This window comes from Tachysurus fulvidraco, chromosome 25 (genome assembly GCF_022655615.1).
Source record: "Tachysurus fulvidraco isolate hzauxx_2018 chromosome 25, HZAU_PFXX_2.0, whole genome shotgun sequence".
Lineage (NCBI taxonomy): Eukaryota > Metazoa > Chordata > Actinopteri > Siluriformes > Bagridae > Tachysurus > Tachysurus fulvidraco.
In genome coordinates, this window is record NC_062542.1 from 10,233,390 (window position 1) to 10,248,577 (window position 15,188).

The window sequence follows — 15,188 nt, forward strand, 5'->3', positions numbered from 1 at the left end:
CCCCGAAGGACCGACAGGTTCCGGGGATGAGGTCGAGGCTGGCCTTCTCGACGGCTCGGGTGACGAGGACGCCATCCCATCTTCCGCGGCACCTCAGGCTCCTTCCGCCCCACCTCAATTGGTGCTGTTGGAGCTTTGTGAACATGCTGACGTGCGGCTCAGCATCGAATGGCCGGCTCTCCTGAATGAGAGATGTATATGACGGTAAGATTCTGGGACATCCTACCAGCCCGAGAAAGCAGCGTCTGCCCGTCCTCCCTGCATGTGCGAAACACATCAGATATTGCTGGGGAGATCCGCTTGATCTGAGACATGGTCTCGGGGGGCTTGAAATGAAGGATATGGTGCGTCTCGGCATGGGCGATCCCCACGTTATCGAGCCTTCCATCGCCAGACACCTTAACCCATCTCAGGGCGGGCTGCTCGCCCCACCCAAGCCCAACCTCCCAGGCAAGAAGGATCGCTTCTCCGCATCGATCCATCATGGGGTCGTATAAAGCCTCAGCTCTTTCTATCCGAGCTCTCAATGCCTCCTTGCTGTTGTCCACGTATCAGGCCAAACTCCTGCTTGATTTGGGTCAACAACTGGAGAATGGGTCGCCATCGCCCGATCTTTGGAAGGAGATCGTCACGGTTAATGACCTCATTCTGACCTCAATGCCCGTCCGGCTGTTCGCCGCAGACGGGGCTAGGAAGCCTCCCAACCGCGCTCCTTCTGTTCCGCAGGCGAGGGTCATTCTTTGTTCCGCACAGGCTTCACTGTTCCCCGTGTCATCCAGAGTGCGTGTCCCTGCTCCAGTGGGGATGGACGTGAGTTTGAGTGCAGAAGCAGTGTCACCAAAAACCCACCTTCACACGCTTCTCACAAATTTAATAAAGGCTACGGCCCCAGTTTTCCACCAAAAAATTAAAACTTCTCTGGTTTGGCCACTAGATGGCGCCGTTGCACCATCAATGAACGATCCGGCCGGATCGTATCCTGGCTTCCCACCCGGGTGTTTGGGCTCTCTTGAAAGTCAAGTGACAGCCTGGCTGTCACTTGAAGGAGCGTGGATACAGTATCGCACATGTCTCAGATTACAGGGTCTTATGGCTTTGGCTGTCCATGTCTTGCCTCTAGGTCTTCTGAGAATGAGGGCTTTCATGAAGTGGATTTTGTCCCTTCATCTCAGCCCGTTGCGCGATCTTAGCCGCTATGTCACGGTGCCACTGCGCCACTGGAGAGCTGCTGAGTTTTATGTGCATGGGACCCCTCTCATGGCGATCATGCTGTGGAAAGTGGTAACGACAGATGCCTCCTTGACAGGGTGGGGAGCCACACAAGAGGGCAGATCAGAGGACGGTGTGTGGCCGAACTCACTTCATTCAGCCCATATAAATTACTTGGAGCTCCTCACTCTGTTGAAAGCTCTAAAGCAATTGCCTGCGGGGACATCATGTGCTGGTGCGCTGCGACAATATGTCAGCTGTAGCACATATCAACCGTCAAGGTGGCATGCGCTCCTCCAAACTTCATTCTCTGGCTCACAAGCTGTTGGTATGGAGCACACGGCATTTCCTGTTGTTATGGGTGACTCATGTCCCAGGCTTTTTGAACAGGGGTGCAGACCTTTTGTCGAGGGGGAACCCGCTCTATGGAGAGTGGCGGCTCCACCCTCAGATAGTGAGGCTGCTTTGGGAGAGGTTTGGCCAGGCAGCCAACGATCTCTTCGCCTCTCGTGAAAACGCCCACTGTCCTATGTTCTTCTTGCTTCGGGACGAGGACACCCTCTCGGCGTGGACGCTCTGGCTCATCCATGGCCCAGCTTGCTGCTCTACGCTTTCCCTCCGCTCTGCCTGATATCCCCGACCCTGGCCAGGGTCACTGTGCAGGGTTTGTTTCTGATCCTCATAGCTCCCAGGTGGCCCAAGGCACCTTGGCTAGCGGAGATAATTCCTCTTCTATATGAGAAGCCTTGGCTGCTCCCGTTGCGCACAGACCTCCTGGCCCGAGCGAACAGAGAGATCTTTCATCCTCACCCAGACAGGGTGGCTCTCTGGGCCTGGCCTGTGAGAGGGCGAATTTGAGCACCCTGGGGCTTCCCTCCTGTGTTATTGCCACAATTTAGAATGCCAGGGCCTCTTCCACACATTCTCTCTATGATTGCAAATGTGTTTGAGGCATGGTGCAAGGAGCACCAGCTCGTTTCATATCTGTGCTCAGTTGCCGATATTCTGGGTTTTTTGCAGGACCTTATCGATTGTGGCAGAACCTTTTCGCCGATTAAGGTCTATTTGGCGGCTATCGCTGCGTGTCACGCCGGTTTTGGCGGCACTACGGTGGGACAGCACCCCCTTATCCGTAGATTTATGAAGGGCACGCGCCGCTCCCTGACGGTCACCAGAAGTGTAGTCCCGGATTGGGATCTCTCCATGGTGCTGGAGGTGCTGGCACAACAGCCTTTTGAGCCCTGGGGGATACCTCCCTCAAGCGTCTGTCCTTCAAGACGGCTCTGCTCCTAGCTTTGGCTTCCGCCAAACGTGTCAGTGATTTGCATGCACTCTGGGTTCATTCCTCGTGCACCAAATTCTTGCTCAGTGGAGATAAGGTTTTGCTTTGGCCTAACCCGGCTTTCATGCCTAAATGCTTTCCAGCTTTCACTGTTGGTGTGATTGAGATCTCTGCTTTTCACCCTCCTCCTTTCTCCTCTGTGGAGAGCAGAGGTTGAATTCTTTGTGCCCTGTGCGTGCCCTACGGTGTACATGGACAGGACAAACTCTTTTCAGAGGAGTGACCAACTCTTCATCTCTTGGGCCCCGCCAAACACGGGGAATCCCATCTCTAAGCAATGCTTCTCTCGCTGGCTTGTAGAAGCCATCTCCTTGGTGTATGAATCTAGGGGCGTGCAGCCTCCAGATGGCCTTAGAGCTCACTCCACTAGAGGCTTGGCTGCTTCTTGGGCTCTTTTGGGGGAGTTCCCTTGCAGGACATTTGTGCTGCTGCAAGTTGGTTCTCTCTGCACACCTTTGTTAGGCACTACCGGCTTGATGTTACCTGTAGTATGATGGCTCATGCGGTCTTAAGTGTTCTTAAGGGCTCTTCGTAGCCACGTGCTACTAGGCCTGCACTCCTTTCAACCCTGTCTGCCCAGCCTGGTTATGCATGTTCCAAGCATATGGTCTCTCCTGGCACCCAGGTTGGTCCATTCACATGTTTATAAACATGTTCTTTTCCTGCAGGCGGCCTGCTTGTTGGACATCAGCGGGGTTCTAACATGCATGTTACCACATGTTGTGTTTTTCTTTTCTTCATGGTTGGGTTTTTACCCTGTGCAGTGTGTTATGTCTGCTGCTTTGTGACATGCCAGCACCACCTTTTTTGGCCATCCTCTGGCTTTCAGGGCCTCGCTGTGAGTGTATTGGACAACCGGGGAGTTGTCTATATCTCCCATATCAATATCAAACCTCCCCTCAATCATCAAGATCCTATAAAAGGTTGTAGCTCAGCAGTTATGCTCATACTTACATAGGAATAATATTCATGAAATGTATCAGTCAGGATTTAGACCTCATCATAGCACAGAGACAGTGCTGGTTAAAGTTGTATATGACATGTTACTGGTCTCTGATCAGGGTTGTGTCTCTTTGCTAGTATTATTGATCTTAGTGAAGTTTTGGGTACCATTCCCCATGCTATTCTACTTGATAGGCTAGAACATGTTGATGGTGTTAAAAGGACAGCCCTCTCCTGGATCGGGTCTTATTTGACAGATCGATATCAATTTGTAGATCTAAATGGTGATCACTCTAAACAAACTAAGGTAATGTTTGGTGTTCCACAAGGTTCTGTTTTATGCCCACTGCTTTTCTTCGTATATATGCTACCCCTTGGTGTAATTATTCGTAAAAATGGTGTTGGCTTCCACTGTTATGCTGATGGCACGCAGCTATATGTTTAAGGTAAGAAAGACATTAGACAGTGGATGCTTAACTTTGACAAGACAGAAGTGCTTTTTCTAGGTTCACAGGCAGCCAGAAGTAAGATTTCTGATTACAGAGTTATGGTCTTTCAATTACATCGTGTGCAGCAATAAAAGACCTTGGTGTGATTATTGACTCTGCTGTCTCATTTGAAGCTCACAATGGCAGCCTTCATTTTTGCTGTCATAGCCATTCTTGCTGGAGTCCTGTCTGCACTTTGCATGTAATTTATATTGTCCATTAACTGATTACAATAATACCTAACAATTTTTCTCTCTGTTGAGCTACTGTATATATGCCACTCCCGAGTTCCCGGTGTTCCGAATTCCTAGACTGATCGTCTCTTCTTACGGAGCTACTTCATCAATTATGATGCTCTACCCCTGGTTAGAGTCTTGTTGCCCGGTGGTCACACTGCCAGGAATTGATCTGCAAGGTCAACCAGTGTTTCATGGGATTGTTGTGTATGGAGCTGCTCGGAGACTGTCATTCCTTCTTTGAACCAATGTTGTGTCAGTCAGCTGTATGGTCTGGTCTTCAGCAGTCAGGGCTGCATTGAACTCAGTTTACGATGACCCATTATTTCCTCAGGAGCTCTCAGTTGCACTATTATAAACTTTTAGTGCTCACTCCACTAAGGACATTGTTTACATTTACATTATTTACTGTAGAGTGTCACCCAAATGAGAATGGGTTCCATTCTGAGCCTGGTGCCTCTCAAGATTTCTTCCTCTTATCATCTCAGGAAGTTTTTCCCTTGCCGCCGTCGCCTCCGGCTTGCTTTAGATATAGTATTTAAAATTTTAAGTTAATATTTTTTTAAATTAATTTGAAACTTTAATTGTATATATTCATTTATTTATTTTCATCCTTATTTTTACTTCTCCTTATTATATATATATATATACGTATATATACGTATATATATACGTGTATATATATATATATACGTGTATATATATATATATACGTATATATATATATATATATATATATATATATATATATATATATATATATATATATATATATATATATATATTGCTCTCTTCTGTTTCAGTACTTCTGTAAAGCTGCTTTGAGACAATGGGAATTGTTATACAAATAAATTGAATTGAATTTAATTGAAAATACTTTTTTAAAAATAAAAAAATATATTTTTTTATTCAGGAAAATGTTCCAATATTATATATCTGTGAGAGGCAAAAGTATGTAAAACTTTAAGATTAGTATTTAATTTCAAGGTAAAATTAGAGTCCATCTGACCTTATTTTATTTAAAGAACAAGGCAAAAATGGCAAAAACAAGGGAGATTTCTGTGGACTTCTGAGGCAGATTCCATACAAATGGAGGAAATATAAGCCCATTGGTAACCTCCACAGACATGCTCAACCAGATAATTCCAAAAGCAAGACATGTAATACTTTGTTGGGTCAGAAAGGAACCCAGGGTAACTTAGAAGCAACTGAAGTCCTCTTTTACTTTGGCTTATGTTAATGTTCATGAGTCTGCCATCATGTGAACACTGAACAACCTTGTTGTGCAAGGCAGAGTCGCAAAGAAAAAGCCACTACTCTCCAAAAAGAACATTGCTGCCCATTAAGTTTGCTAAGGATCATGTGGACAAGCTAGAGGACCATTGGAAAAGAAAATCTGTGGAGACCAAAATAGAACTTTTTTGTGTAAAATGAGAGGTGTTATTTTTGGAAAAAGGAAAATGCTGAATTCCAGCATAAGAACCTTATTCCGCCTGTGAAACATGGTTGTGGTAGTACCAAGCTTTTGGCCACTGCATCTGGGACAGGACAGCTTGCCATCATTAACGGAACAATCTATTCAGCATTATAAGATAAGATAAAAAATACCTTTATTCGTTCTACAATGGGGAAATTTTCCACCAGTTATAGCAGTAAATTTTAAAGTAAAATGGCAAGACATCTGTCCATGAACTGAATATGAAATGGGTCATACACCAAGACAACCATCACAAACACCCAAGTCTGTCCACCAAAGAATGATTAAAGAGGAGCAAAGATAACGTTTTGGAATATACAAGTTAAAGTCCTGACCTTAATCCAAAAGAAAATTGTGGAAAGGACCTGAATCAAGCAGTTCATGTGAGGACACCCAACGAAATCCCAGGAACTTCTAAAGGGTTCACAAACTTTCAAGTAAGTGTATATTAAAATGGTCCAGTCCAAATCCTAACTTCAATCCGTGGCAAGACTTTAACATTGCAGTTCAACAAATGTCTCTTTATTTGTCTAATTGTGTATTTAACTTTGTGTCACAATAAAAACAACATTTTGTAACCTAAATTGTGAGTTATACCGTGTGAACTAAATTGCAAGCTTTCCAGGTTAAGTCTATTTCAATTCCAGGTGAATCAGTTCCAAAACTGTTGCCAATTTAAGATTATAAAGCATATGACAAGAAAGCTAATAAACACTCTGCGACATGTAATCATGTGTCTGAGGCTAAAACTAATCTTTTTAGTCGGGTTAAAAATATACATTTCAAATGCAAAAAAAGAAAAGAAAATGACAATGACAATGACTGTTGGGACATAAATGACACACAAAACACCAGAAACCATTTTTTCTTTTATTGCTCAGCAGTAAAAAGTACAGTGTATGTGCTACAATACAAAATAAGTTGAAAATATGATTCCCTCTGCTAATAAGACTGTAAAGCAATAAACCTGATATCCCTCCTACATATCCTTCCTAAATGTAAAATAAAAATATCAGGATGATAAAAGATAAAAAAAAATAATAATAAAAATTAACAGTAAAAAAGGCATTGAAATCAGTACATGACAACAAAAACTGTTACTGAGCTGATTCAATAAGTGGTACTGATTTACTGAAAGACTGACTGAATAACAATATGTTCATACATATGCTCAAAGTAAATATTGCAGTATAAAATATTTTCTCTGATTTGATCACTTAGTCTAATATTTTTACTCTAATACATCCAGTGTTTTATACTCATAATCATCAAAAAAAAAAAAAACAACTGTACAATACAGCAATAAACACCAGAGGAGAACTACAGAGTGACAACTTTTGGTCAGAATCTTTCAGCATAAACAATACAGTCCAAGATTGGACAAACCTCAGTGCTCACAATAAAACAATTGTAAAGGCAGAAAGACACACAAACAGACAAAAGGGGGCTTCTTCCTTCCACACATTGTGAAGCATTCTCAGCCTTTTTAAAAACAACTGATTTTTTTTTGTCATGAGGGATCATATGAGACACTGATACCATATTATTTTGGGCTAATAAAAGTGCCGCTGTATTTATAAAAATAAAACAAAAGAACAACAAAAAGAGTTTAAGCATGTGAGGATACAGAACTGCCCAACACAGCTAACATTAACAAAGCAAGCTAATATAATCGTGTTTAAAAATAGGAGATTTGTACGAAGTTTGAACACTAGAATTCATTTTTAATTTAGAGATGCTGTAAAGAATATGATCCCTAATCTAACACACACACACACACACACACACACACATGCTCTCTTACACTCTCTCTCTCTCTCTCTCTCTCTCTCTCTCTCTCTCTCTCTCTCTCTCTCTCACACACACACACACACACACACACACACACACACACACACACACACACACACACACACACACACACACACACACACACGCAGGTGTTTAAACGTGAGAATCCAGATGTAACTGGACACAGAAACACAGTGCTGTCTACAAAGGGACTTACAGACTTTTCGAATAGTCCCTGTGCTGGTGACTCATAAGGGCAAAAACTCTTTTTCTTCTGTCTCATGACATAACCCACTACTACATAAATTCTTCTGTCTCATGACATAACCCACTACCGCTTTTCTTCCAGTGATTACACAGGGTTTAGGTACCTCCCTGAACCCAGGCACATACCCACTGCTATCTGCTTTTGCATCACTATACACACAGGCGATTCAAGTTCATCAGGCTTTTAAGTTTTTAAGTGTTTTGGGTAAGATCACACACATCATTACAGCATACATTGCATTGCTTTATATTCCAAGCCACGTGAACACCACAGAAACCACACACACTGCTTTTATCCAAAAAATACATAAAAACCCTTATCACAATTAAGTATCTGTAGAAAATGTACATCAGGAAAAAATATGTAAGGGGGCTTACCCTTACAGCAAGAGTGCTCTTAATTCATTCATTTGTCTTTTTAAACTTGTCTATATATCTTATATATATCTTTTATATATATATATATATATATATATATATATATATATATATATATATATATATATATATATATATATATATATATCTATATATATATATATATAAGCTCTGTCTCTGAAGATCCACCAAATTATATATATAAAAAAAAAACCTTTGGGAAAGAGAAAAGAAACAGACAAGCTGTGATAATGGTGACATGCTCAGATGTCAGAGGCCTTGTCTCTGTTGATGAAGAGAGTCTCTTGGCAAAAAGGGTTAACCAGCACAACACCACTGTCGCTGTAGTCACCATTAGGGGGTAGGCATGTCTCCCGCTCCTGAAATATATGAGTTCAGTTGTCAGTGATAAATCAAACTCTTACATTTAAACTCAGGGGTGTTAACTGACATGGCAGATTGTGTCTGACTGGCAATTATCACAGAAATGAGGTTGCACATGTACACATAACTCGACAAAACTGAAGAAATTGTCTGGATAAGAATATAGAGGACAAAGATAATGACAGCTAGTACTAGAAGAGAGTGATACAAGAAAGAGTAAACTACGTTAAGAAAGCAACACAGATTCAATGAATGTAAATTGCAAATAAAGGGGCAATAATAAAAAATGCTTATCATAGACAAGCTTGAAGCCTTGCTCAAGAAATGAATGTGAAGTGTATTTACACTGGAAAAGATGTTACTGCTATTTAAACACTAGGTTGTGCTAGAGAACCTCACAGTCTGTTCATTTAAAGCAGTAGTGTCCAGAATTTTCTGGAAAATGGCTGGTGTGGGGGCAGGTTTTCATTCCAGCCAAGTAGAAGCTACACCTGAGTCTAATAAAAACCAAGATCACTTGGCTTCAGCCTGAGCCTCAGCTTCTGCCTCAGTCACATTCCCAGCCACAAATCTAGAGGAAAATCTTCTAGGAAGAGTGGATGCTGTTCTAAAAGCAAAAGGGAATTCCGATTCCATGTTAATGCCAAGGATTTGGAGCACAAATAGGTGCCCAATAATTTATAAAGTCAGATGAGAATAAAGGTGTCTCAACAAAATGCTAAAGTTAACCTGTTACTTTGATTATTGTGAAACAATTTAGTGTTCTTTTTAAATGCTACACTAGCAATCATCACTATCTAACAATGTCATCCTGGGAATAGCAAAGGACTTAACAGCACGATTTTGATCCAGGTTTTAATGTGGTTCATACTGAATCAGCTTTGCTAGGGGAAGTCAACCTTCTATGTTGGATTTGAATACATAACTTTAACCTGTGCTGTGCGCTTGTACTGTGTTTCCAAAAAAAAAGGTGGAATGTCCAGCAATCAAACCCTGTTTGCAGACAAGCCAGTAGGTCTGACATACAGAAGTGGAAAAGTAAATGCACTTAATAAACCTACATATACTACAAATTGTAAATAAATAAATAAATAAATAAATAAATAAATAATTCTGTTCTGTGCCCTCACCAGCCCTTTGTGGATTATAATGGACACCCCTGATTTATAACCTCCCATCAAATCCATACAAATCTTTATAATTAAGTTATAATCCAATCCACTATAATTAAATTATTTAACTCAAAAAGGGGAATAAAAAAATCATCATAAATTTAAACAAAATTAGTGTGATATTGTCTGATCTAATTAAATTTCCAACACACTAACACATCTGACTTTAACAGCTTATCCGTTTCACACCTTTTTAGTGATGTGATTAGAGAAGTAGGAATGTGTAGTTCTATATGTAAAAATGATTAGTTAGTCATACATCAACAGTTTCCAGTGGCAGTATCTCACGAGGGAGCTCCACAGCATGCCGATTGAAGTAATCCATGGTGATGGTGTTGTTCCAATAGCTAAGGTTGTTCTCATGGCTGGTTGACTTTTTCTTCTTTCTCATGCAGCACACTGTCAGCAGAACAGCTATGAAGGAGAACAGAGCCAGCAATCAACCGAGTATTCATGCAGATTTCATTCTGGCTAAATGAAATGTAATTTTGGGCTATTAGACTCTGTAAAAAATATAAAAGTCAGAAAAAATATCATTTACCAAAACCAAAACTAGGACCATTTACTCCACTACCACAAAATAATAAGCTACTGAGGTCATTAAAGCCTATTAGTTTAGCAAGTAGTCTTCAATACTCAAATAAAACACCAGATACTCACAGCAGGAGGATACAGGCACACTGATGGCAAGCACCACCCATACAATGTCCATTTTGGTCAGGCAAATGGTGGCACGGTTATTGTCTGAATCAAGATCAGGGCCCGATTGGTTCCCTGAGCCCATGGTCCCTCGTGGGGTCGTAGGCATTCTACTCACACTTGAATCATTTCTCAGTGGAGAATTATTCAACAATGTACCTAAATTTCCATCATTGGAGCGAGTGCTTGTATCTGTCACACTACTCTTGAGGAAGAAAGCATCACTGGTTATGTAAGCAGGAGTATTTGTGCCACCTAATGTTTTTGCTGAGCTGCTGTTCATAAGAAGGCTGGCAAACTCTGTAGGGTAGGTAACTTTATTTGTTTTCGAGTACTCGGTTGCTTTCAGAGGAAAATGTGTGGTCTGATCAGGTGTCTGCGATTGTGACTCAGTATACTGAGTATTCTTTTCAGAAAGAGTGGCAGCACTACGCTGTTTGATGGCATGAACGTGCTGCCTGAAGCTTTTCTCCAGTGGCATAGGAGGGATGGATAATAACAATGACATCATTGAAGAGTAAGGGTAAGTGGGGGTGGTTAGCTCTTCAACACTCATCACTTGGGTGTTATCAATGGACCTTACTTGCTTCAAAACATTTATGGACCTTCGTTGGGAATGCTCAGCAGCAGAGGCCACATGAGAGTCTGACTCCATAGATACCTTCTGCTTTCTACTGACCGACCCATTTTGGTTCATCCTGCTTCGTGGCCGCCTACTGATAACTGAAGTCTTTATGGATAGGTTCTGAGAAATAGCACTGGAATTCCACACCATGGAGGGTGCAATGATAGATCTGGGGCTGTTTCCGTTAGAATTAGGTCTAACAGCCTTCTGGAACCCAGTTCTGTAGGGATTTTCTCTTAATTCAATACTTGGCATTGGACTTGGGACAAAGTTAGTCTTAACTGTGGTGGTGTGATCCAGGTGAGGCATTAGGAATGCCAGAGTAGATATTGGTGCATTGCGACCTCTGAAAATGGGCTGGTCACCAGTACTAGACCCCTTCCACCAGCCAGGTGGGCTTGATGAATGTAACATAGAGACAAGGCTCCGTGGTGTCCAGCTGGGGGAGAGCACCTGTGCAAAGGATACCAGCTTCTCTGGTACTGACAGGATAAGAAGAATGCCTGAGAGGAATGGGGAAAGAGTGTTAAAGTCAGAGGAACATTGAGTAAATGCTTAATTAAAAAGATGAAGCTGCAAATTTTTTTGTGATTTGTTGAGTACCCTTTGACCTGTGCCCAAGCATGTGGTCTTTTGTGGTGAATACTTTCTAAGATAATAAAATAAGATTAAGTAAAGCTCATGCAATAATGCTTTAATTAACAACAAGCTATAAAATACTAATCAGTCCATATAATCACATTGCAAATTTAAACTGATCCAATTCAGAAACTACAATAATTCCATTTTAATAAAGATCTTTGTGTTTTTTTTAGTATATGCACTTTCCAATCATTGTAATTCTTTATTGTTATTATTCATATATAATACATATTTGCATAAATAAACATGAATATTAAAAATAATTTTTTGCCACCATATAATTACCAAAATAGTATCCAAAAAATAAAAAAATTGACAATATGACTAAAAACAAATGGGTTTTCAAATGTGTTTATTTATCTAGTTTCAGTATGAAATCTATAAATATTTTATTAGTAATATTTAAAATGAACTTTAACATTGATCTACAAAAAAATAAGTACTGCATGGCTGTTTGACTGAAAATGTAGTTAATATACTGTGTATATTTTTGCACCATTATTGCTTGCCACCAAATAATTAGCAATAAGTACACAAAGAAAACGCTGGTCTATAACTTCTGACAACCCTATTAGTTGAACCCCACGGTTCAACTGCTTTACAAATATTATGTTGAGTTTGGAACACAAGAACAAACAATGAAATATTGATTCCCCCTCCAAAATTGATTTTTTTTTTAGCCCTAATATTTGCTAAGTAACTGAAGCCTAAAATAAGTAAATTACATTTTGCTGTAAAATTTTCATATTTTTTCTCCAACAGGTTTGTCACCACAGTAAAAAAAAGGGTGCCACCGTGCCATCAAACAGTAATAAAAAAGCTATGAGAAAAAGACATTTACTGGAGTTAGACCGCACTAAGGAAACAGAAAACACACTGGCTGGCAGTGGGGTGTTTTCTTTGGGAGTCTACAGAAGTAACAAAGGATTCTTATGTCATTATTATAAGGATGTTGCAAGGATTCTACAGAATATTTTATCTTTAATAAATAGTGTGTTTTTTGTGTTTTAACAGTGGTACAGTTAATACAATACATCATATATAAAGAGTATAATATACTGAACAAAATTATAAATTCAGCACTTTTGTTTTTGCCCCCATTTTTCATGAACTGAACTCAAAGGTCTATGGCCTGTGGAATGTTTTTCCATCAATGGATGTGCTGGATATTGGCAGGAACAGGAACACGCTTTCATACACTACATAAGCCGATCCAGAGCATCCTAAACATGCTCAATGGGTGACATGTCCGGTGATTATGCTGGCCATGCAAGAACTGGGATGTTTTCAGCTTTCAGGAATTGTGTACAGATCCTTGCAACATGGGGCCATGCATTATCATGCTGCAGCATGAGGTGATGGTCGTGGATGAATGGCACAACATTGGGATACAAGATCTCGTCACGGTATCTTTGTGCATTTAAAATGCCATCAATAAAATGCACCTGTATTTGTTGTCTATACTATAACCCCCCCCCACCCCCCACCCACCCACCCACCCACCACCACCATGGTCCACTCGATCCACAATGTTGACATCAGCAAACAGCTCACCCACATGATGCCATACATGCGGCCTGCCATCTGCCCTGTATAGTGAAAACCAGGATTCATCCCTGAAGTGAGCACAAAGTGCCAGACGCCAGAAAGTCTCAAAGTCTCCAAAGTGCCAGACGCCATCAAATGTGAGCATTTGCCAACTCAAGTCGGTTATGACGACAAACTGCAGTCAGGTCGAGACCCCGATGATGACGAGCATGCAGATGAGCTTCCCTTAGACGGTTTCTGACAATTTGTGACAACTTGAATTTTTGTGAAATTCTTTGGTTATGCAAACCAATTGTTGCAGCAGCTGTCCGGGTGGCTGGTCTCAGACGATCTTGGAGGTGAAGATGCTGGATGTGGAGGTCCTGGGCTGGTGTGGTTGCACGTGGTCTGCGGTTGTGAATCCGGTTGGATGTACTGCCAAATTCTGAAAAGCCTTTGGAGACGGCTTATGATAGAGAAATGAACATTCACTTGTAAGTGTACACAGAAAAAGTCTTATATCTTTGAGTTCAGCTCATGAAAAATAGCGGAAAAAACAAAAGTCTTGCGTTTCTAATTTTGTTCAGCATAGATAAATTATAATATTTTTATAAATATTTATATTTATAAATAATATTATATAGTATTATTATAACCCAGCACAAAGTCAGTTTTTCTAAGACTGCTAGATGAGATGTAATGAACAGAAAACAGACCTCTACATCCATTTATACCTAATAAGTGGCTGACAACACATAATGTTGTTGCCGGACATAATCTCTTTTGTCCCTTGAAGCAAAACAGAGCTTGGGAAATGTCATGAAGACTAAACTTGAAAGTGTTTTCAGACCTAAACAGGAACAAATAGAACAAGACTACTGTATATCCAATTTGAAATGAGTAAAAATATCTAGAAACATGTTTAATAGTATTATATTTCTATTGATAGAAATGTAAATAAATATATATAATTTATATCCATATTGAAATACAATATATTAGCAATAAGAATACTATGTAAATGTAGAAATTATATATATATATATATATATATATATATATATATATATATATATATATATATATATATATATATATAAAATATTAAATATAAACAATATAATACTATATGGGGGCACAGTGGCTTAGTGGTTAGCACGATTGCCTCGCACCTCCAGGGTTGGGGGTTCGATTCGGAATGACGTCACTTATCTAAGGCAGAGGTTCTACAGTTTGAGCCAACTTAACTATAAAAACATTCCATAGATCCTGCAATACAGAATTATTTCTTGAACATAATCCAATGTTGGTTGGCACAGTGAGTGACCTTTGTAACTCTAACTGGTTACAGTAAATTGCTGCATAGGGTGATTGTGTGTATGGTGCATTTTGATGGATCGTGATCAATCCAGGGTGTATTCATGCCTCACGGATAGCGTTCCTGGAATAGCCTCAACATCCACCCTGACCCTGACCAGGATGAAGTGAATATTTCAAACGTGTTGAAACATGCAACTGCATCTAAAACAGAAGTTGAAATTCAGGGGCTTCTGGACACAGGAGGACTGAGAGAAGCAATCCAGACAAATGGAGGAGGCTTTGAATGACATCCTAATTTTACAAGTGTTGCTATGTTACAGTGAATCTCTCTGTATAGAGGAAAGCACTTTAGGATAATTAAATGAACACATACACAGACCTGCGTGGGTTCATACACATCCCCAAAGCCGTGATCCTAGAGTTAGTCTATTGTTTAATCGAGGTTCCACTGTTACTATGGAGACCAAGCCTTGACTCTCAGAGGAGTAAAGAAAGTGTGAGGAGAAGATTTGGTGAACAAGAGAAAAAAGCTTTTATGGAACAAGGTGGAAAAGGAGTGAAGGCTAATAAAGTAGTATATGGTATTGAAGGCAGCAGATGAATAAATGATCATTGTGATCTTTTAATAGCCAGGCCTTAATACAACAGGTGTTAGACACACAAAGCTGTCCTTTCTAAAAGGTTATGCA

The 15,188-nt window shown here is 40.5% G+C and overlaps 1 protein-coding gene across 3 annotated transcripts in view; it reads right to left on the reverse strand.

The window, feature by feature from the left end:
- Positions 1 to 6,550: 6,550 nt before the first annotated feature.
- Positions 6,551 to 15,188, reverse strand: part of tmem108 (transmembrane protein 108) — a 55,487-nt gene continuing 46,849 nt past the window's right edge. For 2 of the 3 annotated variants that reach the window (XM_027175956.2, XM_027175947.2), the window contains exons 4-6: positions 10,347 to 11,513; positions 9,946 to 10,100; positions 6,551 to 8,510 (exon numbers count right to left, since the gene is read on the reverse strand). In XM_027175956.2, coding sequence (XP_027031757.1) covers positions 8,394 to 8,510; positions 9,946 to 10,100; positions 10,347 to 11,513 — 1,439 coding nt within the window. In that variant the 3' untranslated portion in view covers positions 6,551 to 8,393. Of the gene's footprint in view, positions 8,511 to 9,945; positions 10,101 to 10,346; positions 11,514 to 11,613; positions 11,660 to 15,188 lie in introns of those variants that run through there. The other variant, XM_047808635.1, reaches the window with a different exon arrangement.